Source organism: Ranitomeya variabilis, chromosome 4 (genome assembly GCF_051348905.1).
Source record: "Ranitomeya variabilis isolate aRanVar5 chromosome 4, aRanVar5.hap1, whole genome shotgun sequence".
Lineage (NCBI taxonomy): Eukaryota > Metazoa > Chordata > Amphibia > Anura > Dendrobatidae > Ranitomeya > Ranitomeya variabilis.
The window spans coordinates 197,168,752-197,195,241 of record NC_135235.1 but is presented as its reverse complement, the minus strand read 5'-3'; the positions used below and the strand labels follow the sequence as shown (position 1 = coordinate 197,195,241).

General features: G+C 44.3%; 1 protein-coding gene across 7 annotated transcripts in view; it reads right to left on the bottom strand.

Annotated features, from left to right (window-relative positions):
- PTPRH (protein tyrosine phosphatase receptor type H) overlaps nucleotides 1-26,490 on the bottom strand; it is a 212,314-nt gene that overhangs the window by 61,037 nt on the left and 124,787 nt on the right. For 4 of the 7 annotated variants that reach the window (XM_077259547.1, XM_077259548.1, XM_077259549.1 and 1 more), the window contains exons 3-6: nucleotides 23,580-23,840; nucleotides 20,713-20,976; nucleotides 18,735-18,995; nucleotides 4,120-4,380 (exon numbers count right to left, since the gene is read on the bottom strand). In XM_077259547.1, the coding sequence (XP_077115662.1) occupies nucleotides 4,120-4,380; nucleotides 18,735-18,995; nucleotides 20,713-20,976; nucleotides 23,580-23,840 (1,047 nt within the window). The remainder of the gene's footprint in view (nucleotides 1-4,119; nucleotides 4,381-18,734; nucleotides 18,996-20,712; nucleotides 20,977-23,579; nucleotides 23,841-26,490) is intronic. The other 3 variants (XM_077259550.1, XM_077259552.1, XM_077259554.1) reach the window with 1 other exon arrangement.

The window sequence follows — 26,490 nt, the reverse complement described above, 5'->3', positions numbered from 1 at the left end:
GTCCGTGTAAAACACGGACCTCACACGGACATTCTCCGTCTGGGGTCCGTGTGCGTGCAGGAGACAGCGCTACAGTAAGCGCTGTCCCCCCCACATGGTGCTGAAGCCGCGATTCATATGTTCCCTGCAGCAGCGTTTGCTGCAGGGAAAATATGAATAATAGTGTTTAAAAGAAAGATCTATGTGTCTGCCGCCCTCCCACCCCCTGTGCGCCCCCCCCCGCTGGTCAGAAAATACTTTACCCGGGTCCCCCGTCGGCTGTCGCTCCTTCCTGGTCTGGCCGCGGCTTACTGTATGCGGTCACGTGGGGCCGCTCATTTACAATCATGAATAGTCGGCTCCGCCCCTATTGGAGGTGGAGCCACATATTCATGAGTGTAATCGACCGCATACAGTAGAGAAGCCGCGAACAGACCAGGAAGGAGCGATAGCCGACGGGGGACCCAGGTAAGTATTTCCTGACCAGCGGGGGGGCGCACAGGGGGTGGGGGGGCGGCGGACACATAGATCTTTATTTTAAACACTATTATTCATATTTTCTCTGCAGCAAACACTGCTGCAGGGAACATATGAATCGCGGCTTCAGCATGATGCAGAGTGGGTACCACACGCTCCGTGTGGTACCCACTCGCCATACGGGCAGCACACGTGTGCCGCACGTATGGCCTCCGTGAGTTCCCAGGCACACGGACACGGATAACTCCGGTACCGATTAATTCCGGTACCGGAATTATCTGGACGTGTGGGACAGCCCTCAGGCTACTTTCACACTAGCGTCGGGCTCGGCCCGTCGCAGTGCGTCGGGCCGAGGTTACCGACGCTAGCGTTCTCTGCGCCGCACAACGGGGGCAGCGGATGCATTTTTCCAGCGCATCCGCCACCCCATTGTGAGGTGCGGGGAAGTGCAGGGAGGTGGAGGCGGAGTTCCGGCCGCGCATGCGCGGTCAGAAAAAGCGGACCGTCGGTGGCAAAAAACGTTACATGTAGCGTTTTTTTGTGCCGATGGTCTGCCACAACACGGCGCAACGTGTGTCAATCCGTCGCAATACGTCGCTTAATGTTAGTCTATGGGGAAAAAACGCATCCTGCAAGCACTTTTGCAGGATGCGTTTTTTCGGCCAAACGACGCATTGCGACAGATTGCAAAAAACGCTAGTGTGAAAGTAGCCTTATACAACGCTGTAGAGGAATTTTGGCCCGCTCACCTTTGCAGAATTGTTGCAATTCAGCCACATTGAAGGGTTTCCAAGCATGAACAGCCTTTTTAAGGTCCTGCCATAGCATCTCAGTCAGATTAAGATCAGGACTTTGACTACGCCACTTGAAAGTATTAATTTTATTTCTTTAAAGCATTCACAGGTGGACTTGCTGGTGTGTTTTGGATAACTGTCTTCCTGCATAACACAAGTGCCCTTCCATTTGAGACCACGAACAGAAGGCAGGACATTCTACTTTAGGATTTCTTGGTAGACAGCAGAACTCATGCTTCCATTTACCACAGCATTGTCTTCCAGGTCCTGAATCAGCAAAACAGCCCCAGACCATCAAACTATCATCACCATATTTTTCTGTTGGTATGATGTTCCTTTTCTGAAATGCAGTATTACCTCTACGCCAGATGTAATGGGATATACACTCTCCAAAAAGTTTAACTTTTGTATCATTAGTCCACAGAGTATTCTCCCAAAAGTCTTGGGGATCATCAAGATGTTTTCTGACAAAACTGAGATGAGCCTTTATGTTCTTATTACTCAGCAGTGGTTTTCGTCTTGGAACTCTGCCATGCAGGGCATTTTTGTCCAGTCTCGTTTTTATGGTAAATCATGAACCCTGATTAACTGAGGCAAGTGAGACCTGCAGTTCTTTAAATGTTGCTGTGACATCTTTTGTGACCTCTTGGATGAGTCTTCGCTGTGCTCTTGGTGCAATTTTTGAAGGCAGGCCCCTCCTGGGATGGTTCACCACTGTTCCACGCTTTTGCCATTTGTGGATAATGGCTCTCACTCTGATTCGCCGGACTTCCAAAGATTTAGAAATGGCTCTAGAACTTTTTTCAGACTGATGGATCTCAATTACCATATATACTCAAGTATAAGCCAAGATTTTCAGCCCATTTTCATCCCATAGGGGTGGAGCCGCATATTCATTACTGTAATGAGCGGTAACAGTGACCGCTCAGTACAGTTAGAAGCTGCAGCGCCAGGGAAACAGGGACTACGCAGCGCCAGGAGCAGGTGAGTATAATGGGGAGGGGGAGCGCAGCGCTGCACGATATTCACCTGCTCCTCGTTCCGGCGCCGCTCCATCTTCAGCATCTGAAGATGGAGCGGCGCCCGTAACGAGGAGCAGGTGAATACTGCAAGTGCCGGGGACCTGAGCGACGGAGAGGTGAATATGTGATTTTATGTTTTTTTTAATCGCAAACACTTTCACAGAACTGTGTGTGATATTGGACCATTTTCCTAATTTAAACAATGACAGTTTAATATACTGTACATTTTTATTCATTTGTTTGATTTGTACTCTTTTTAAGACTTTTATGAAAACTTTATGCCATTTTAGATCAAAATTAATTAAACAATGTGGAGAATTTGGGAGGGTTAAACTTCAAGTGCCACTGTATATGTATATGTGTATGCATACACATTTGTAAGAGAATCCATCTGAAGCGTATCTTTACATTCATACAAAAAGTTTGATTGAATTGTATTATTGCATTGAATCAGTGAACTACAGTAACTGGTTAGCCAGTTCAAGATGGATCTAGAATGTAATATGAGACAGTGATTGCCGTTTGTGGTAAAAATATATGGATAGTAGTTTAAGAGTTGCTCCACCACTTTTAAATTGGTGAACTATTCTATTCATTGGAATAGGGGGAGCAGATCTGCAGTAACCGGCAGCGGGCATTACACAGTTGACAGAGCTATACTGTTCAGCGCAACAGCTGCTATCATCCCTCTGAGAATGGATGATCAGTGGGGTTGTCAAATGTTGGATCCCGAGTGTTGACCCCACTATTCTGATATTGTTGACCTATCTTTGGGATAAGTCATCAGTTTAAAAGTAGAGGAGCAATCCTTTAAGTAAAGTGTGCTGCAGGGCCCTGATAGGGATAACATTGTAGTGTAGAGAGAAATCTGGAGATTGGCTCTGGACTGCTGTACTGCTAGAACACATTGTGCACAAACTTTTTAAGTCCAAAGACAACATTGTTATATTAAACCACATCCAGGGGTCACAATAAATTTAAAGGGTAATACCTTCTGAGAAATGTATGATATATCAAAGGTATGTGCAAAAATTACAGTACAGGTTCTCCTTCCAGGGCTCCTACACTAGTACAGGTTCTACTTCCAGGACTCCTGCAGTACAGGTTCTACTTCCAGAACTCCTGCAGTACAGGTTCTACTTCCAGGACTCCTGCAGAACAGGTTCTACTTCCAGGACTCCTGCAGTACAGGTTCTACTTCCAGGACTCCTGCAGTACAGGTTCTACTTCCAGGACTCCTACAGTACAGGTTCTACTTCCAGGACTCCTACAGTACAGGTTCTACTTCCAGGACTCCTACAGTACAGGTTCTACTTTCAGGATTCCTACAGTACAGGTTCTACATCCAGGACTCCTACTTTCCCCAATTAGCACTCTATTAATATGTTCACCCGTAGGGTTTTCTTTTAAGAGGTTTTAGAGTATGATCACATAGAGTTTTTTTTATATGGATGCAGCAGATTCTCATTTAAATACACTTCTTATTAATTTAATTCGGGAACATGCCTTTAATTTCCAAGAGGAAACGAGGCAATTCTTGAGGAACTTTTAGGCAGTGTAATTTTCATGTCAAACAAGCACTTCTGTGCCTACATGGTTGGGAGCTTCTAGCTTTGTCTCTAGGAGCATTTAATGCTTTGTATCTTTTATTCTCCTTTTCCTTGTTTGTACCCGGTAACAATGATTAATCTCTACAAATCGATCCATATTTCCAATACAACCCAACCCAAGTCTTCCAAAGAACCAATGGATGAGGGAATTTGATACTGTTTTACCATAATTACAGATTAAACCTTCAAAATTGCAGCTAGAAAAACAAACAATATAGCACATAGACATGAACTTACGTGTTGTTGTGTTGGCAGCAGTAGATGGTTTGCTAATAATTCCATTACTGGTGACGGCATAGACGGTGAAGCTGTAATCTGTTCCCGGGGATAGGCCGGTTATCCCTGTGGAGCTTGTCGTTATACCAGTCTTATTACTAGACCCATATCTCACAGTATAGGTGTATGAGCTATTATTCGGGTCAGAGGACGGTGTCCATGTGAGGTTCACGGATGTGTCCGACACAACTGTTATCTGTACGTTTGTGACAGTGGAGGGCACTTGGAAGATAAATACCAAATTGTAAATTACGAGCCCCCTTTTTTTTCTCTTTGCAGAAAGTTTCAGTAGAAAAATTAATTTATCATAATCTTAGGTGTAAATTTAAAATGTTTGATACAAGGACTCTTGAAAACTTTATGACACTATACATCAAAGTTTTTTCATCAGTTTTTTGGTGTAAAGCAGATATAAAAAAAATGGCACATTTTTTGGAGATTGCAAAAAGAGGTGCAAATTTTGACATTTTCACACCAGTCCTGGTAATATTTTTGGCAAGGCGCACATTTGTAAGATGTGCCCGATTTACTAAGTGGCTAGCGCATACACGCAGTGGCGCTTGAAAGCTTGTAAGCCCTCCAGAATTTTCCATATTTCTACAGGAAAGATATACATCTTCAGACCGTGTTAGCCAGTGGATAGAAAAATATTTAGAATTGAATTTCTACATAAATTTGATGTAATAACTACCGTATTTTTCAGACTAAGACGCACTTTTTCCCCAAATAAATTGTGAGGAAAATGGGGGGTGCGTCTTATAGTTCGAATGCAGGCTTACTGGTTGGTTGCAGCAGTGGTGTGGCGGCGGCAGAGGTGCGGGGATGCTGAGGCGCGGTGATGCTGAGGCGCGGTGAGCAGTATGGCGTGCACCTGATCAGGGTCCTTTCCACAGGTGAGGTGACGCCGCGGCCTGGTTTCCAAGGCGTGCAACAGAGACGGGTTTCTCTGTGCCTGCGAACATCTTCCTGAGGCCGCGCGTGCGCAGATTGAGTTCTCTCCTTCCCGGGGATTCAGGAAAATGGCTGCAGGAGGCCACGCGTGCGCAGATTGAGATCGCGGCGGCCATTTTCCTGAAGCCGAGTTCGCAGATTGAGATCTCGGCTTCAGGAAAACGGCCGCCGCCAAACCACTGCCGCAACCCCCCCAATGGACACCAGGTCGCGGCATCGTACACCTAAGCAGGAAGGGACCCTGTTCAGGTGCACGTCGTACCGCCCACTGCGCCTCAGCATCACCGCACCTCTGCTGCCACCATGCCTCCTGTGACCCTGCTCTGCCACTGCCAGCCCTCAGGTAAGACACCTTAAATTCAATAAGATGGACCCCATCTTCTAAAAACATTTTTTTCTGCAATTTTTACCCCAAATTTGGGGTGCGTCTTATGGTCCAGTGCGTCTTATGGTCCTAAAAATACGGGTACATCAGATTTTCTTACAAGTCCAGACAAAGAGAACCAAACAAAACAAATTTAAAAATATTAGACTGTTATTTTTCAAATGAGGAAAATGATCTAATGCTATATGTCTGAGTGGCAAAATTCTGTGAACCTTTAAGGTTACCTTAAAATTTGAAGGTGGAATTAGAGTCAATAGTGATTGGACAGCTTTTTAAAAAATATTGTTTAAGTAACAGAGTTCTTTCAACTTCTGTGCTGCACAACACTTTTATGGAAGCGTATAATAGAATGAACAAAGATAATTTCAGAAGTTGTCGAAATAAAAACATTGTTTATGCTCATCAAGCTGGAAAAGGTTAGAAAATCATTTGTACACAATGCACAGTGTGATTGTGTATGAATGGATGATATTCAAGACCATTTTTACCCACCTTAAGAGTGGTCAAAATATTAATTCCAAGAACAAGGCTCATAATATTCTGCAAGTCACAAAGGAACCCAAGGTAACCTTTAAGCAACTAAAGGCCTCTCTCTTTGGAGAAAGAAAAAACAATGTATTTCAATATAAAACCTCATGCCATGCATGAAACATGGCGGTGGTGTAATGGTTCCATCTTGTGTTGCTGCATCTGTATCAGAACTGCTTGTCATCATTGATGGAACAATGAATTCAGAATTTTAACAGCAAATTCTAAAAAGGCAAATGATATGACATTTGTTTATGAGAGGAATTTAAAGAGATCATGCGTCTTGCAGCAAAAAAACAACCCAAAGCAAACAAGTAATTCCATAAAAGAATAGTTAAAAAAGTATAAAGTTGAAGGGCATCTCTCAGCAGGTTTTCGCCATTTAATCTGAGAGCAGCATGACATAAGGGCAGAGACACACTGATTCCAGTGATGTTTTACTTGCTCAGCAGCTTGCTGAGATTGCAATACAATCAGTGTTTTACCAGCAGAAGATTATTAATGAAGGACTAGGTGTTGTGTGAGAGAATAGTCAGGCTAATCTGTGCAACCCCATACCCACCACTGATTGACAAAGCACAATATACGCAGGAAGCAGCCAGTCATGGTTGTGGGTAGAGATGAGCGGTGTTCGAGTCGAACTGTTAGCCAATTTCAAATTCGAGCTGTTTTGGGCGGTGTTCGAGTCGTTCGACGAACCCGAACAATTTGCTTAAAATTCGGCTGTTCGAGTTTCTGGTCGATAACTGTTCATTCACCAAAAGCCTAGCTTGATTTGCACATTAAAACTGTTTATCATTGTTAATGGACTGTTTCAGTGTATAGTGGGCGGGGGATAGATCTGTGCTGAAATAACGCCGATCTCCATTTTTTTTTTCTTTCCCGCATTTACAGCAGTGCGCACACACACAGCAATGTGCATGTGATGCAGACAAGCAAGGGCATGTGTCATTGGCTGTGTATGTGGAGCGCCCCCACGCGCGCAGGGCAATGGGGCACTCGGTACCGGGTAGCTCTGTCTCGGTTCTGGGGATGTCACGGTGGCCCGACCCGATCCATGGCCCTGCTGAGGGGCGCCCAATTAAAGGTGATATTAGTTTGTCAAGTGTTCATGACGCCACCTGTGGTATTCGGTCAGGATGACCGACGCTGCTAGGGGTCCGCTGGGGTGATGGAATGGCAGCCAGATGGTATACCTTCCCACAGGTGAAGTATGTCCCCAGGGCTTCCCAAGAGGTGTAGATGGTGATGGTGGATGTAGTAAGGCGCAATGAATAACGAGGACACAAAGGTTGCAGTCTCTTTACCTTTTACTGAAGACTTCAAGGTCCACGGTCCAGAGTACTGTTCACAGGGCTGGCTGAGAGTGGCCGGTCCGAAGGCACATCCAGAGTTCCCTTGACCAGGTGGAAATCAGTAGCCTTCCTACTAGCGCCTGTGTTGTAGTACCTCCCTGCTGAGCACCACGGGATAGTCCTCACAACTTTCGTATCTATTTCTGATGTTCTCTCTCCGTCCCCCAGATGGTATGGATAGGACGCACCCGTATGACGGGGTAGGCCTGGAGTTAATTTATAGGGACCCTAGAGAAGCCCCTCTCCCACAATTGCCTCCGTTGTCTTCATTAGGTGTAAAGGTTGGATAGCCAACTTGGAATTAACTATCCTGCCGTAGTTTGAAGTAATGCGTAGAGCCTATTACTCCCTCGGTGTTCCGGCCACCGGCTACGCGCCTCAGAAGGATGTTGCAACGATCTTAAGGCAGGACTCCTCCTGGTGTTATCTCCTAGTGCTGTGATCTAGTTTCTCACTTCTCCACAATATACTTCGCTTCTTGTCCTTTCTTAGGACGCTGCCGCAATGAAGTGCAGGTGCAGCTCCGTAACGCTCAATCTCGTGCTAGGCCGCTGTCAGGATCCCACTTCTGACAGGTCCTCCTTGGGTCTCCCCAGTCAGCTTTCTGTCTCACTTCCTATCCAACCCCCAGTTTTACCCGAGTGTGAGGAGTGGCCTAATAGATAGGACCTTTTGCTCCCCCTGGTGGCCGGAGTGTGAAGTGTAGTGTGTGACTGTGGTACCTGGTCAGGTGAACTCTTTTAGTACAATCAGACGTACCATCACTCCCCCTGGTGGGAGAGCAACAATACTGCACGACCAGGACTCTGGGGCGCTGCATGTGTCACATGTCACTCCTTGCCCAATGAGAACCAGCCATTTGCCCCGTTGTCACCATTTCCTCACTGCTGCAGCTTAGTGTTAGACGGCACCACTGCTGCTGTGGGCGCTATACAGTCAAAGAGTCTTTTTTTGCCAGCGAATTTTCTGAGAGATAGGTTTAGGGAGTCAGGAGTTGGGACTAGTTGTAATATCAGCCCTTTTCAGGGTAGGTTACAGCAGTTCATAGCACTGTTTGCCAGGCAGATCTGAGCCAGTGCTGTGCAAGTGTTAGTCACAGCATTTGGTGTAATCTAGCTCAGCCAACCCTTTTGGGCTAGTAGCATTGTCTGATAGTCATCTGAGTAGCCCGCCTGTGAAGCTAGCTACACTGCCTGTGTATCTCAATTTTTACTGCACCTAACCCAGTAAATCGTTTTGGGATTTTGGGCTTAGTAGCAGTGTCTGCACGTCAGCAGAGTAGCCTGCCTGTGAAACAAACTATACCGCCTGTGTATCTCTAGTTTCACTGCATCTAATCCAGTTGATAGTTTTGGGCCTGGTAGCATTGTCTGCACGTCAGCAGAGTAGCCCGCCTGTGAAGCTAGCTACACCGCCTGTGTATCTCTATTTTCACTGCATGTAATCCAGTTGATAGTTTTGGGCCTAGTAGCATTGTCTGCACGTCAGCAGAGTAGCCCACCTGTGAAACAAACGATACTGCCTGTGTATCTCTATTTTCACTGCATCTAATCCAGTTGATAGTTTTGGGCCTAGTAGCATTGTCTGCACATCAGTAGAGTAGCCCGCCTGTGAAGCTAGCTAGAACGCCTGTGTCTCTCAATTTTTACTGCATCTAACCCAGTAAATCGTTTTGGGGTTTTGGGCCTAGTAGCATTGTCTGCACGTCAGCAGAGTAGCCCGCCTGTGAACCAAACTATACCGCCTGTGTATCTCTATTTCCCTGCATCTAATCCAGTTGATAGTTTTGGGCTTAGTACCACAGTTTGGCCACTCAGTTCTGCTCGGTTTTCATCCATCGGTTGTTGTGCCAACAACTTCAGACACAGAGTTGCCAATTAAGCACTAAAATGAGTGGCAAAAGGCCTGCTGCTGGTGGAAAGGGGAATAGGCGTGTTGGAAAGGGGAAAAAAAGGTTGTGTCCGTGGGGTAGGTGGTAAAGCAACAGTAACATCTGCAGAAGAAAGACCATTTCCAGCCAAAGTAAGATGTCTACTTCTTTTCGTGGACAATCTGATATGAACCCTTACTTACGACCATTGCTACAAGCATCGCCAAAAATTCCAGATAAGGCACAAAAACAGCAGGTGCTTGAACGGATATCAAGTGCTCGTTCAAGTGGGCTCTCCTCCATGTCAACTTCAACATCACAACTACTCCAGTCCTCAGAGTTGTCACCCCAATCGCACTTGCTTCCTCACAGCTCCCAAGTCTCCAGCTGCCCATCTGAGCATGGGGTAGCACACATGGTTGAGTCTGTAGAGCTGTTTACGCATACTATAGCCTGGGAATCAGAGGTCTGCTCCAGAGCTTCTGTGAATCCAGACGAGGAAATGATCTGCATGATGCCCAGAATCTTTGTGAGTCGGATCCAGGCCCAGATGAAGAAGGTTCTGAGCATAATGTAGACCCTCGTTCCCAAACTGTAACTCCTGTTGGTGGAGACAATGAGGAAGATAATGATGAGACTGAGATACCTGATTGGAACGAAAACTTGACTTTTCGGTCAGGGCAGGAAGAGGTTGGCTCTGAGGACAACGGGTGTGAGAACACACAGGATGATGATGACCAGGTTGTAGACCCCACTTACTGTCAACCTCCAGTCCATCAGTCCATGAGGTCAGCAGAGGAGGTGGAGGAGGATGCTAGTGACGAGTCTGACGACGAAGTAACGGTGCGTCTTCCTGGACAGAGACAGAGTACTGGAAGCACGTCAACAACTGCATCCTCAACCCCAATTGTGCCTCAGACCAGAAGTCGTGGTGGCTCTTCAGGTCGCACGGGCTCTAAGCCTTGCATAGCCTGGGCATTTTTTGACATTGCAAAGGATGACCCAACTCATGTTGTCTGTAAGATTTGTCAACAAAATCTCAGTAGAGGCCAAAAAATCACTAGCTTGAGTACTTCATGCATGAACCATCACATGGATATGAGGCATAATTTGCAGTGGGAAGCTCACTGTGCTACAATGCAGCCTAGTGGGCCGGGTCAACCACTGTCTGCCCCATCAAGTGCATCCGCGTCCTCTTCATCCTCTGTGACTGTGGGGACAGCAGTCGCACATGGTTTTGGAAGCACACCTTCCACCTCTTTACCCGCAACAGCCAGTGTGATTGGCAGGTCGTCAGGACATTTGCAAGTGGAAACACCTGCTGGTGTTGAGCGCTCTCCGACATCGACACCACATTTTGATCAAGGCAACATAACATCTCCGCCTGCACCTTCCTCACAGACCAGCAGTTTGCTGGGGACACCATACTCAACTCCGTCTAAGCACGGCAGCCAGCCCTCAGTCCCTCAGATGTGGACAAGTAAAAGACCATTTCCTCCTAGCCATGACAAAGCTAAGAGGTTGAATTTCTCCATCTGCAAGCTGTTGGCTACAGAAATGCTGCCTTTCCGCCTGGTGGACACAGAGGATTTTCGACACCTTATGTCCGTTGCAGTGCCCCAGTACCAGATGCCCAGTCGCCACTACTTCTCAAAGCTGTACCTGCGCTACACCAGCATGTCGCACACAACCTCATCGCTTCCTTGAGAAACTCTGTGTGTGACAGTGTGCATTTCACCACAGACACTTGGACGAGTAGACATGGACAGGGGCGTTACATGTCGGTGACTTGGCACTGGGTAACTACGGTGACATCAGGAGAAGGGGCTGCTGTCCAAGTCTTGCCATCCCCACGAGTTGCTCATCGATCCTCTGTATCTAGAAGTTCCTCCACTGCTTCTGCCTCCTCAACCTCCTCTCTGTCCTCCACCTGCACCCAAAGACTTTCTGGTAATGCCACCCGTGTTGTAACTGCGCAGAAGGAATCCTGCACACCTCATCACTATGCTGTCACCAGGGCTCAATGGCATCAAGCAGTGTTTACATTGAAATGTTTGGGAAATGTGAGTCACACAGCTGAGGAGTTGTGGTCAGCTCTGGAGACAGAGTTCCATCAATGGTTGTCTCCACTCAACCTGCAGCCAGGGAAGGCCGTGTGCGACAATGCTGCAAACCTGGGTGCGGCCCTTCGCCGGGGCAATGTCACACACGTGCCTTGTATGGCTCACGTTTTGAACCTGGTTGTCCAGCAATTTTTATCCCACTATCCCGGACTAGATGGGCTTCTGCAGAGGGCACGGTCGCAGTGTGCTCACTTCGGCCGTTCGCATCCCGCAGCTTGACGACTTGCATCTCTACAGAAGTCGTTGGCACTGCCAGTTCACCGGCTGAAATGCGATGTGCCCATATGGTGGAATTAAACTCTGCACATGTTGCAGTGACTGTGGCAGCACCGACGAGCCCTGGTGCAATACGTTATGACGTATAGCCTGGGCCAACGAGATCAAGAGGTGGGGCAAATCACGCTGCAGGAGTGGTCTCAGATGAGGGACCTATGCACCCTTCTGCACAGTTTTGAAATAGCAACGAAGATGTTTAGTGCCGACGATGCCATTATCAGCATGACCATTTCAGTGATTTACATGCTGGAGCACACCTTACACAGTGTTCGGAGTCAGGTGGTGGAACAAGAGGAGGAGGAACCGGAGGAGTCGTATGCGGAAGGGATCATGTCTCCAAGGTCAAGAAGGTTGGGAGCACCAAGGCGGCTGGCATTGGAGGCTGGGGGAGAGGGATTACCGAGGGCTCATGGTTAGTGTTGAGCATTCCGATACCGCAAGTATCGGGTATCGGCCGATATTTGCTGTATCGGAATTCCGATACCAAGATCCGATACTTTTGTGGTATCGGGTATCGGTATCGAAACAACATTAATGTGTAAAAGAAAGAATTAAAATAAAAAATATTGCTATACTCACCTCTCCGACGCAGCCTGGACCTCACCGAGGGAACCGGCAGCGTTGTTTGCTTAAAATGCGCGCTTTTCCTTCCTTCCGTGACGTCACGGCTTCTGATTGGTCGCGTCGCCCATGTGACCGCGACGCGACCAATCACAAAGCCGGAACGTAATTTTAAAATACTGAATGCCTAGAAGGACCTGAAAATTACGTCACGGCTTGCTGTGATTGGTCGCGTCGCGGCCACATGGGCGGCACGCGGCCAATCAGAAGCCGTGACGTCACGGAAGGAAGGAAAAGCGCGCATTTTAAGCAAACAATGCTGCCGGTTCCCTCGGTGAGGTGAGTATAGCAATATTTTTTATTTTAATTCTTTATTTTACACATTAATATGGTTCCCAGGGCCTGAAGGAGAGTTTCCTCTCCTTCAGACCCTGGGAACCATCAGGGATACCGTCCGATACTTGAGTCCCATTGACTTGTATTGGTATCGGGTATCGGTATCGGATTAGATCCGATACTTTGCCGGTATCGGCCGATACTTTCCGATACCGATACTTTCAAGTATCGGACGGTAACGCTCAACACTACTCATGGTAGCAGCCAAACTGTTGAGGAAGGTGCAGGAGGCGAGGAAGAAGTGGAGGACGAACTGGCACTGGGCATGGAAGACTCATCAGATGAGGGAGACCTTGATCAAATTTCTGTTGTGCGAGGTTGGGGGGAGAGGGCAGATGATGGAAGCATGATTCTCACCTCGCCACCACCAAGACAACAAGGACTTGGTCCTCCTGGATGCGCAAGACACATGAGTGCCTTCTTGCTGCACTACCTGCAACATAACCCTCGGATTGTCAGAATCCGAAGTAATGCCAACTACTGGGTTGCCACACTCTTAGATCCCCAGTACAAAAGCAAATTTGGCGAAATAATTCCTGCCATAGAAAGGGATTCACGCATGCAGGAGTATCAGCAGAGACTGTTACAGAATCTAACATCTGCTTTTCCACAAAACACCAGTGGTGCACGTAGTCAATCTCTGAGTTCTAACTTGCCAACCGTGGGACTATCAAGTCATCAGTCAAACCGTAACAGTAATATCGTATCTGGTGGTAACAGCAATTTTTTCCAGTCGTTTCAAGATTTTTTTAGACCATCCTTTGCAAGGCCAAAGGAGACAAGAAGTCTGACGCACAGCCAACGCCTAGAGAGATGGTACAAAAATGGCCTGAGCTCGCCACCCACGCCTTGGAGATCTTGTCGTGCCCCGCTGCCAGAATTCTCTCTGAACGTGTGTTCAGCGCTGCTGGTGGTGTGCTGACAGATAAGCGCACGCGGCTGTCCAGTGACAATGTGGACAGACTAACGTTCATCAAGATGAACAAATCCTGGATCCGCAAGGACTTTTCTACCCCTGTGTCATCTTGGGGAGACTAAAAGCTTGATGATTTTTGAAAATCACCTCACCAGCCGTTTTAAAAAACCGAAATTGATGCCACTTAAGTGGTGTCTGTGGCCGAATTTTTGGAAAAAATGGAGACTCTTTGATTTAGTCTCCTTGCTGAGTTTTACATGACGTTGCCATCGTCAATTCCAGGTGGGTGGGGTCGCCTGCAGAGTTGTTTACTCATACTATGGCCTGGGATTCAGAGGTCTGCTCCAAAGCTTCAGTGTCTGCTAGTCAGCAGAGTAGCCCAGCCACCCACCGCCTGTTTACCTAACTACTATTTTGTAACGGCATGTAGCCCAGGAAATCCTTTTGGGCCTAGTAGAATTTAGTGCTACTCAGCAGCGTACCCCACCCATGAAGCAAGCTACATCGCCTGTTGATCTAATTACAAATTTTTAACTGATGTAGCCCAGGAAATCGTTTTGTACCTAATAGCATTTTGTGCTACTCAGCAGAGTACCCCACCTATGAAGCAAGCTACACCGCCTGTTTACCTAACTACTATTTTTTAATGGCATTTGGCCAAGGAAATCCTTTTGGGCCTAGTAGCAATTTCTGCTACTCAGCAGAGTACCCCACCCATGAAGCAAGCTACACCGCCTTCTTTCTTTCTCAATCTAACCCCTCGGCTCTGGGGTGTCCACTCTCCCTCCAGCTCTCTCCTTCTCACAGCTGGACTACCGCGTTTTTTCACACTGTGGCGAATCTTTTGGGGCCAGGCATAAGAAGTCGTCGAGGTAATGGATAATATGTGCCGCCATACAAACGTCCATGACGACACATTCGAGGAAGCAACTGACTCCTCAAATAGTGAGCAGGATATGGAGCACCCCATGGGCAAACAGCGATCTATGTAGTATGCTCCTTCACAGAAGCAGCCCAATGGGAGGACACTATTCGGAGGCACAGGTAGTAACCGGAACGCCCCCTCAATGTCTGTTTTGGCCATTAGGGTGCCCCTTCCCAACTTCTTGACCCACCTGATTGCCTCGTCAAATGAGGTACAGTACATAGTACTGTACTTGGTTCCACGTCGATGTTGTCGTTTACTGACCTTCCCCTTGGATATCACAAATGGTGGATTAGTCTGAATGTATTGGGTTCATTTTTTGGCACAACTCCCATCGGGGTACCACTACGTCTTCTAAGGAAAGTGTTCTGAATGGACCCGCCGCCATTCTACCTAAAGATATTTCTTTTTTTTTTTTTTTTGTCAAGACGTCTGGGTGTTGGTAGAGTGAGTTTAGATTTTTACTCCAGCCTTTCTTAACTTTAGAAGGGCATGACATGCCTATATCTGTGTCTCCTCCTCCTTTTACTCCTCCACCTCTTTTCTTTTCGCATGACTATGTGTAGTTGTGACTTTTCCATGTGTTTGTTGTGCCTTCTGAGCAGTTTGTCAGCTTTTGGACACCTTTTAAGGTGTTTTCCATGTGTTTGCCTGCCATTGGTTTCAATGGGGTTCAACGGTGTTCGTCGAACAGTTCGACAAACAGTTCGGCGAACATCTCCCTGTTCGACGAACCGAACCCAAACACTAGGGAGGTGGCTCATCTCTAGTTGGTTGGATTAGACTCAGCATTCTGGCCAATGCTACATCTACAACAGAGAAAACAGTGATTGTATCAAAACCGCTCCAAACAGAACAGTAAGTGACGATTGCTGGAATGAGGGTCTCTGCTCCTATATCATGCTGCTTTCAGGTTCCATAGCAAAAACCTGCTGACAGATTACCTCTAAAACTATGGAATGGCCAAATCAAAGTCCTGACAATAATACTATAAAAATGTTGTGTAAGGAGTGGACCTGAAGAAATCAGTTCATGGGAGAAAACGCACCAACATTACAGAGTTGAAGCTGTTTTACATGGAAGAATAAGCTAAAATTCCTCCAAGCTGATGTGCAGGACTAATAATCAATTACTGATAATAATAATAAGGTTCACATTTTTTCCACTCACAGTTGTGATATTGGATTTCCTCATTTAATAAAAACTAATATTTTTTATTAATTTGTCTGATTTTATTCTCTTCAACTACTTTTAGGACTTTTGTGAAAATCTAAAAGTAAATTTAGGTAAAATTTGTGCAGAAATGTGGAGAATTCTAAAGGGTTCACAGACTTTTTCAAAGACCACTGTGTGATTATCTATCTATAGATATATAACAAAGGATTTATCCTTGAATTGTGATATTTATTGAACCAGGGAACTACAGTCTCACCTGTTCTAAGATGGTCTGGAGTTCTAAAAGAGGGATGTACTGCTATTTGTGGTCGGAAAATGTGGACAAAATAGTCAAAGAGTTTTAAGTCCTTTTATATTGGCGACATATTCTTTTCATTGGAATAAAGGGAAGATCTGCAGCACCCGGCAGCGGGCACTACACAGTTGACATTGCTAACATTTCATCACAGTCAGCACTGAGAACAGCTAAATGGTGATGGTGCGGAGTGTTGGACATTGAGTGTTGGCCTATCTTTGGGATAGGTCACCAATGTAAAAGTAGAAGACCAACGCTTTAACCCCTTCATGCAATATCATGTACATGTACGTGTCTGCAGTGGTGTACTCAGGAACTGAGATCTCTCCACACATGGCAGACACTGGCTATATTAAATTGCTCTGATCTGTCTCTAGGTTTCATTTAGACTTCAGTGTTTTTGCATACACGTAAATATTGGTCTAAGTTTCATGCGTTTTTGATCAGAGTTTGATCAGTGTCAGTTTTTACTATCAGAGTTTGGTCAGAGTTTTATGAGTTTTTTTCGGATGGAAATAAAAACTGATGGCAGTGCACCAGATCCCATTAGCACCCTATGATGTGATTGCGGGATGCTAATGGATTACCATGACAGCTGGGCTCATGCTGAAGGCACCTGTCACCGCCATCTTGCTCCTCCTTTGAAGCTCAGCAACATGATGAGCTTCAAAGAAAACCTGGATTTTCACTATATACAGCAATACTACGATATTGACGTATATAGTGTAGGCAATCGTACGATTACAGATTTTAATCTTTTGAGAGGACAAAAAAATAAAGATTAAAAAAATAGTCACGAATGATCATGTAATGACCACTGGAACTAGCAAGCAGAACCAAATCCTGACAATAACACAATGTTAGGATTTGTCAGGCTACAGTGTTGACCTTTAGAATCAATGCTCCTAACAAATACAGGTGTAATTATCCTTGTCAAATAACACTCTACCTTATTAATACAGCCATATATAATTTTGACAAGTTATGGATTGTTACATGTGTGCAAGATTAGAACCATTAGCAGTACATGAATATATCACCAGAACCACCATTAGTACAGAAATACATCACCAAACCACCATTAGTACAGAAATACATCACCAAACCACCATCAGTACATGAATGCACTACCAGAACCACCATTAGTACAGCATCAGAAACATCATCAGTACAGTAGTTCAGGACCAAAACCAACATCAGAGCATAAAAACATCACAAGAACCGCCATCAGAAAATCAATACAGCTCCAGAACCAGTATGAGTACAGGAATTAGCACCAAGGTTAGTACAGCGATAAATTGCAATGTCAGGTCAGCTCCATATACAATTGTATCACATAAATCTACAACTCACAGCATGTTCTTAACAATGGTAAGGAAACAGCAGAAGTTGCTGTTTCCAGCCATCATCAGACTGAGGACCATGGAAGAACCACAGTACTGATAAGACCTAGTTATTATCACAAATAAACATTTACACCCAGGTACCTTATAGGTGGTGTTCTTTGATTGGAGTCCGTCTCATTCTTTTCTTCTCCATTTTGTCCAGCTGCCATGATGAGTTTTCACAACCACAGCTTGGTCTTATAATTCACCTACCCGTAGGCCCTGAATAATTGCCTCTCACTGTGCTCCCTACACAGAATATGACCCATACACTATTCATCTTACAAGGATTCCACACTGAACCTCTCCTTTTGAAACTGGGCTCCTTCTTCACCCTCTTCCCTCACACTGTGTTTCCCCTATTCTCCAATCACTATACTGTGCTCTTTCCTCACACTGGCTCCATTCTACCTACTGCCCCCTCCAAACTGTGCCCTCACACTATCCTGATAGCTGTCCCCTCTTGATCCTGCCCCTCATACTACTCAGTCTTTATATTTTACCCACACACACTTTTCTCCTCCCAGTACTATCTCATAGCACATCCTCCTCCACACCCATACTGTCTCATCACAATCTCCAGAGCCCCCTTACTGTCTCCTTACACATTCCCAGCCCCACTTGCCCATACTGTCATCACACATTCTGCCCACCCATTCCACCCAGTCTCCTCACACATTCTTAGCCCCAACTGCGCATACGATCTCTTCATTTTTTCCATCAACCATTTTGCCCATACTGTTTTTTTCCACACATTCCCAATGCCCTTGCTCATACGGTCTCCTCATATATTTTCCTAACCCCTCCTGCCCATACTGTATAATCACTTTCCCATCTTCCCTCCTGATAATACTATCTCCTCACATATTCCCAGTCCCCCTGCCCGTACTGCCTCTTCACGCATTCCTAGCCACCATGACCATACTGTCTCCTCACACATTCCCTGCCATCTGCGCCTAGTTCAAAATCCCTGCCCCTCCCCCGAAATTAACCACTTGTTATACTGAGCTACCTTCTGAGAAATTTATGGAATATTGAAGGTATATTCAACTATTTTCTGATGGATGCAGACTATATTTTCAGGACTCCTACCTGTCTTAAACAGCACTACAGAACTCTATTTGTATATTCACACATGGGCTTTTTCTTACTTTGAGCTTTTAGGATATGTTCACGTGGACCAGTTTTGCTTGGATTCGAACTTCAAAATTTGCACGAAAACTACGGTATATACAGCTCTGGCAAAAATTAAGAGGCCACTGCACAGTTTTGTAAAAATCAGCTTCTCTACATGTCTGACAGCCATTCCATTCCAGTGTCAGCTGAATTCCAACCAGAGGACACCTCATTCTACTTAATGTGCTTGTGATTAGGTGATCACCTGAACCAAATCAAGTCTAGAAAAAGTGTTAAGATATATAGCCATGAACTTACGTGTTGTCGCACTCGCAACGTTAGATGCTGCGCTAGAAACACCATTGGGGGTAACTGCAAAGACTGTGAAGTTGTAGTTTGTTCCTGGGGCCAGGTTCTTTATCTCTGTGGTGTTTGCCTTTATACCTGGCTGACTGGTAGGTCCACCCTCTACAGTATAGGTATAAGTGGTGCTACTGGAGTCAGAGGAGGAATTCCACTTGAGGATCACAGAATTCTCGGATGTAGAAACTACTACCAAGGTTGTGATAGCTGAGGGTTCTTGGAGGAGACACAATAAAATTAAAAATAGTCAGATATTTCATTGCAAATCACAGCTCTTCATTGTATTTCACTATTGAAATCTATGTATATAATCCATATGTAAAGCAGTACAATATTTACACGAGGGTCATTGTAGTTGGATGGACTGTCATAACCACCACAGTTGCAGAAGGTACGAAATGAACACATAATACAGCAGTCTAGGTCATAAGAATTAACAGATAACCTAATAGACCACTATAAAAGGGCAGAGCAGACTAAAGACACACCCCAGAGGATCCTGTGGCCAGGCCTTCTTGTAAAGACCACAAAACTTAGTACTAAATAAAAAGGCCCATGTCTCTTGAACTGTATGGTGGATTTAAAAAGAAAAACAAAAAAAACAATAAAGGCATGGGGAAGAGTAGGAATAAAAAAAGAGCAAATACTGGTCACTTTAGACCTGATGATGAGTCCTATTAAAGTACAAAAAATATATATGTAGGAAAAAAGCAGCAAAGCCACTTGTTTGTGATACATGTGATTTTACACCCATTTAATGTTCCGGCCCCACCAAATCCAGGTTATTGTAGAGACTGCTTTCATTGCCTTTTGTGGTCCATTTTCATTTTCTATTTAGCCCTATCTTGTAGTGTTGATAGTTGTATTGAACTTTTATTACTGCTTCTTTTCTACACATTTTATGCACCTTGGAACTTTCTTTTACATTTATTTACCAAGTATGTTTTTGTGCTAATAAAATTCTTAATTTTAGAATGATTCCCAAATTATATGCATCTGTTTTTTTCTTGGAGAATTATACCTAAATAATTTTTTTTGTGGTAGGAAACAGATGTTTTTTCTCCTATTACTTTTTGTGAAACTCAAAAGCTTGAGGTTGAAAGAACATTTTATGGAAAAAAAAATTAGATTTTGTATTTTTATAGCTCAATGTTATACTAGTTCGTTAAATACCTATAGATTTAAAATACTCATTCAGCCCTTAGATCTTCCAAACATCCTAAAAAATTACATCTAAGACATTGTGCCAATGAAAGGTAGACCTATGGTGAATATTATTTAATAACTAGTATGGTATGACTATCTGATTTAAGGTTATAATAAAAGTTTGAAAATTGCTATTTTTATGCTAATTTGAGATATTTTCATAAATAACCACATAGCCCTGAATTTACCAGCAACATAAAGTACAATGTGTCAAGAAAAAAAAATTACTCAATCCCTGGTTTATGTATTTATGTTAATAGCACACTTGGAGCAGGTTACATTGTTAATTTACCTTTATGGTTATAGATCCTGATACATCAAAGCAATTACGCCAAAACTCTGGAGTAGATCTCTTTGAAAACTCACAAATATTTTTGCGTAAAGAATGTTATGATTTTGGCGTTTTCATGCCGGTTTCGCTAAAAATTGGCAGGATGGGGAGGCGCAACACCACAGCTCATCTAATTCATGACATCTTATTCCAGTCACTGACTGGAGTAGGATTTGTGGGAAGATGCACCTAGGCACATGCCACTCCTCAGACACTGCTGGTTCATGAAGAAGTGAGTGCATCTTAATGAATCAGGGACATTGGACTTCAACCACATTAAGACTGGCGAGAACAACTCCAGTCGTGATAAATCCAGGCAATAAACTGTATGCCGGAAGCTATGGTGGAACTGCACTTATACAGAGAATGTCATGCAGAATTTTACAAATAACTTACTTGTTGTATTTGTCGTCTGCTGAGAATTTTGGCTTTTTACTCCATTTTGAGTCAAAGTGAAGATGGTGAAAGTGTAATTGGTCCCCGGCGAGAGTCCCGTTATCTGAATGACGTTGCCGGTACTGGTAGAATTGATGTTGCCCGGTTGTGTGATTACGGAGTACCGATAGGTGTCTTTATTAATGTCAGTAGGGATGGTCCAGCTGAGATTCATTTGATTCGTTCCTACAGCAGTGACCTGGAAAGCAGAGACACTGGAGGGCACTAAGGGGAACAAAAGGGGACACATCAGGTTATCAGATCATCTATACGCATGAGGACAAGGTTATTATCATCAGTAGAAGTTGTAGCATAGACCCTCTTGGGCAGGGTCCTCTCTCCTCATGTACCAGTCGTGACTTGTATTGATTAACATTATTGTACCTGTTTTTTATTATGTATACCCCTCCTCACATGTAAAGCGCCATGAAGTAAATGGCGTTACAATAATAATAAATAATAATATCAGTGCGATTTGTACAACGCTACTATAATTTGCATCATATGAAGCCACACATGTATGAAAAAGCTGCTGAAAGAGGCTCCTGTCTGTGCACTGAAACATTGGTGACTACACCCAGAGAATAAAAACCCACTTGGGTTCTGTTCATATCGTCATTGCGGACTCTGTTACATATTCTGGAGAAAATGCTGGATAATCATAAAGGATTCTATTTTACTCAATGCGGTCTGCTGGGGGCTGCAGGAGTCCTGCTTTTAAGGGACCACATAGATCAGAGACTTACCTAATCCTAATCTTCTTATAAAGAATCGGTCACTAGGTTTTTACTACTCCATCTGAGAGCAGCATGATGTAGGAGCAGAGGCCCTGATTCCAGCATTATATCACTTACCTGGCGGCTTTTTCATGAAGATCTCTTTATCTGCTGCAGATTTAGCAGTTCTCTGAATGCTGAGCTCCTTATAACCCCGCCCACACCACTGATTGGCCGCTTTCTGCAGTGGTGTGGGTGTGGACAGTGTACTCAGAAAGCAGCCAATCAGTGGTGGGGGTGGGATTATACAGAGCTCATGAATAGAGAGGACTACATGGCAGAAGGTTTACTAGTCCTCTAGTGATAATCTTCTGCTGATAAAACAGTCATTTTATCAAAACTAAAGCATGCAGCCCAGTAACTGTCACATCGCTGGAATCAGGGTCTCCGTCTCTACACTATGCTGCTCTTAGATGACAATAATGTGGTGACAGATTCTCTTGAAGTAACAGGCTGGACTGTAGACTTTTTACCCGCCCTGATGCACAGAGCAGAAAAAAAAGTTGTACACTTATGTCCATGTCTAGAAAATCCTGTGTGACAATTGTAGTAAACGCTCAGCTGTGAGACATCTTAGGGTACCGTCACACCGTGCAATTACGATCGCTACGACGGCACGATCCGTGACGTCGCAGCGTCGTATGACTATCGCTCCAGCGTCGTAGACTGCGGTCACACGTTGCAATCACGGCGCTGGAGCGATGCCGAGGTTCGCTGGTAACCAGGGTAAACATCGGGTAACTAAGCGCAGGGCCGCGCTTAGTAACCCGATGTTTACCGTGGTTACCAGCGTAAAAGTAAAAAAAAACAAACCGTACATACTCACCATCTGATGTCCGTCAGGTCCCTTGCAGTCCGCTTCCTGCTCTGACAGTGCCGGCCGTACACTGAGAGCAGAGCGCAGCGGTGACGCCACTGCTGTGATCTGCTCTCACTTTCCGGCCGGCAGACAGTCAGAGAGGGAAGCAGACGGCGAGGGACCGGACGGACATCAGATGGTGAGTATGTACGGTTTGTTTTTTTTTAACTTTTACGCTGGTAACCACGGTAAACATCGGGTTACTAAGCGCGGCCCTGCGCTTAGTAACCCGATGTTTACCCTGGTTACCAGCGAACTCATCGCTGGATCGCTGTCACACACAACGATCCAGCGATGACAGCGGGAGATCCAGCGACGAAAGAAAGTTTCAAACGATCTGCTACGACGTACGATTCTCAGCAGGGTCCCTGATCGCTGGTGCGTGTCAGACACTGCGATATCGTAACGATATCGCTAGAACGTCACGAATCGTACCGTCGTAGCGTTCAAAATTGCACTGTGTGACGGTACCCTTAGACTTGTGCATCATTCCCAGCCTCTGAATGAAAGCAAGTGGTTATGCTGGTATACACGACACATGTTGATTGGCTGCAGTGGTTTCATTACTGATGCACAACATATGAGAGGTGGGGACCACTGGAGTGGGAGGGGGATTTACAAGTAAGGCCTAGTTCTCAGGTTTTCTTCCATTATGTGCATGTGATCCATTTCTGTTTTTACATGCTTTGCCCAATTGTATCTGCCTCTTTGCACCGTTGGAGAGAGGCGTAGTGTTGCATCTGTGACAAAGCAAAGAATTACTAGAAATACAAGGACAAGAGAGCTGATGACAGGTCTTCTTATGTCCCATTTAAATCATTTTACGTTTTTCTTGTTCTGAAACAGAATTATCCTCCTGTGCATTCCTATTATAAATGGAAGCAGAGGGGTCCTGTGGATTTACATGGGATCTGTCTGGTTTTCATTTGTCGCTTAGTTTTAGAATGAAAAAAAAGAAAAACTCCGACGTGCAAAACCTTTTCTTCTGTCCTAAACATTATTTTTTTATTTGCCATACGGTTCCAGAGATATGGAGCTCTTTGTTTAGTGCTAATTTTAAGGTCTTTAAAAGGGGGTGCAGTTCAGAGTGACTAATCTTGACAGGGTGCACTAAGCACACTGTCAGGATTCCCGCCTACTGCCAGACCCAGCGGGCAGTCATGTGCCACCAACTACTGAAATACTCCACTTACATGTTGTTACAGACTTGGTGCTTCCAGGGCTGCTGGTGCCAGTGTTGTCGATGGCATAGATTGTTATTGTATAGTTGACTCCAGGGAATAAACCAGTTGCAGTATATGGAGACGCTGAAGTCTGATTTATTATGTTTGATGTTCCATTATTGACAATGACTCTGTACTCGGCAATATTCGCACTGGTAGAGTTGGTCCATGAAACCGTGATGGAGTGTTCAGTGACGTTAACTGCATTCACATTCATATCTCCAAGTGGAGCTAAAAGTGAGAAAAGATAAATAATAACATATGAATTACGGTAAATTAACATATAAATATTTTTTTTTATCAATGTGAAATCAGAATTGTTCCCTTTAGAAGCTGGAACAGTCCAATTACCGGCAAAGCCATCTTGTTTAGACATGCTTCCGCAAACTGTGGAATTGTTCTAAGATCACTGCAGCTTGGGTCAGCATGGAGTTAATATAGCTCTGTCTTCCCTCATCTTTCTTCTAGGCTTAAATAGGCACGCCCATCAAAATTATTATCTTCTTTATATATTGACGTCATCTATTATAGATCACTGTGCACTTACAATTGCTCATTTTACATTTCTACCCATATAATTCTTCTCTTTGCTCTGTGTACAAACTGGAAGTCTCTTGTCCTTGCATTTATCATTTGCCTCCTGACCCAGCTGTTTCCTTCTGTCCCCCTGCCAGAGACTTTTGCAGTTAATCATGATTCATGCAGGGAAAATTGACCTCCTGTTTCTACATAGAGCTTAGAAGGATTCAGCTAGTCCGTTATTAATCACGTGATGTCATAGACCTAATTGAAAAGAGAAGAATTAGCTGGGTACAAGGGCAAAATGAACAATTGTAAATACACAGTGCTATATAATATGATGACTGCTATATATTAAGAAGATAAAAATGTTGATGGGAGGGGGGCTTCTCTACTCATGATGATCAGCTTAAAAAATTTAAATTTTTGTGACATTGAGCGGATGTTTTTACTGATATCATTTTGAGGTAGATATGATGTTTTGATCGCCTCTTACTGCTTTTGTTGTTGCGGTGGTTTTCCAATTGGATTAATTTATTGGATATTTTGATAGTACAGACTTTTCTGAACGCAGCGATAATAATAAAAAATACACGAATTTAGTATCATTTCTTACTTTTTACTAGACAAAAAGGGAGGCAATTTGAACTTTTTATTTTTTTTTAATCATTTTTCTTTTAAACTATTCACTGTATTAATTAGTCTTTTTAACGGACTTGTACCTGCGATCGTCTGATCATTTGTACTATACACAGCAAATCCAAATACATGGTCTCCTATGAAAGTCAGGAACGTGTTGGCTTATACCGGAGTACCATCATGATAGACTCTGGGGTCTTTAGCAGACCCCTGGTGGTCATAGCAACACATCGGCATATCGTGATCACGTCATGGTCAAGCGGATGGACATTTAAAATGGTGTGCCCCCCTGCAGCTGGCTGGATTCAGAGCTCCGATCTATCTGCCACTCTTAGGCAGATGATGGCGGATTATAGTGGCCATCATCTGCTGGCAAAGATGTGTTCTCTGCTTGCGTGCCAGCATCAAAGTGAGAGAGTCGGCATATGATATACCCAGTATGTCATGTGTTGGTAAGGGGATAATGAAATTTCGCAGAAATTCATTGGAGGACTGTATAATGTTGAGAACTTTGGGAGAATCTGATTATGCTGCTGCTATCATGCCTTCAATTTAACAGTCCTACAACCCCTGGCAAAAATTATGGAATCACCGGCCTTGGAGGATGTTCATTCAGTTGTTTGTGATCTGCTTTTTTTTCTACAAAATGAAACATGGCAAAAAACTAAAGTAATTTCAGATGGCAACTTTCTGGCTTTAAGAAACACTAAAAGAAATCAAGAACAAAAAATGTGGTAGTCAGTAATGGTTACTTTTTTTAACCAAGCATAGGGGAAAACTTATGGAATCACTCAATTCTAAGGAAAAAATTATGGAATCACCCTGTAAATTTTCATACCCAAAAATAACACCTGCATCAAATTAGATCTGCTCGTTAGTCTGCATCTAAAAAGGAGTGATCACACCTTGGAGAGCTGTTGCACCAAGTGGACTGACATGAATCATGGCTCCAACATGAGAGATGTCAATTGAAACAAAGGAGAGGATTATCAAACTATTAAGAGAGGGTAAATCATCACGCAATGTTGCAAAAGATTTAGGTTGTTCACAGTCAGCTGAGTCTAAAATCTGGACCAAATATAAACAACATGGGAAGGTTGTTAAAGGCAAACATACTGGAAGACCAAGGAAGACATCAAAGCGTCAAGACCAGAAACTTAAAGCAATATGTCTCCAAAACAGGAGATGCACAACAAAACAAATGAGGAACGAATGGGTGGAAACTGGAGTCAACATCTGTGACCGAACTGTAAGAAACCGCCTAAAGGAAATGGGATTTACATACAGAAAAGCTAAACAAAAGCCATCATTAACACCTAAACAGAAAAAAACAAGGTTACAATGGGCTAAGGAAAAGCAATCGTGGACTGTGGATGACCGGATGAAAGTCATATTTAGTGATGAATCGCGAATTGCATTGGGCAAGGTGATGATGCTGGAACTTTTGTTTGGTGCCGTTCCAATGAGATTTATAAAGATGACTGCCTGAAGAGAACATGCAAATTTCTACAGTCATTGATGATATGGGGCTGCATGTCAGGTAAAAACGCTGGGGTGTTGGCTGTCATCACATCTTCAATAAATGCACAAGTTTATGTTGATATTTTGGACACTTTTCTTATCCCATCAATTGAAAAGATGTTTGGGGATGATGAAATAATTTTTCAAGATGATAATGCATCCTGCCATAGAGCAAAAGCTGTGCAAACATTCCTGGAAAAAA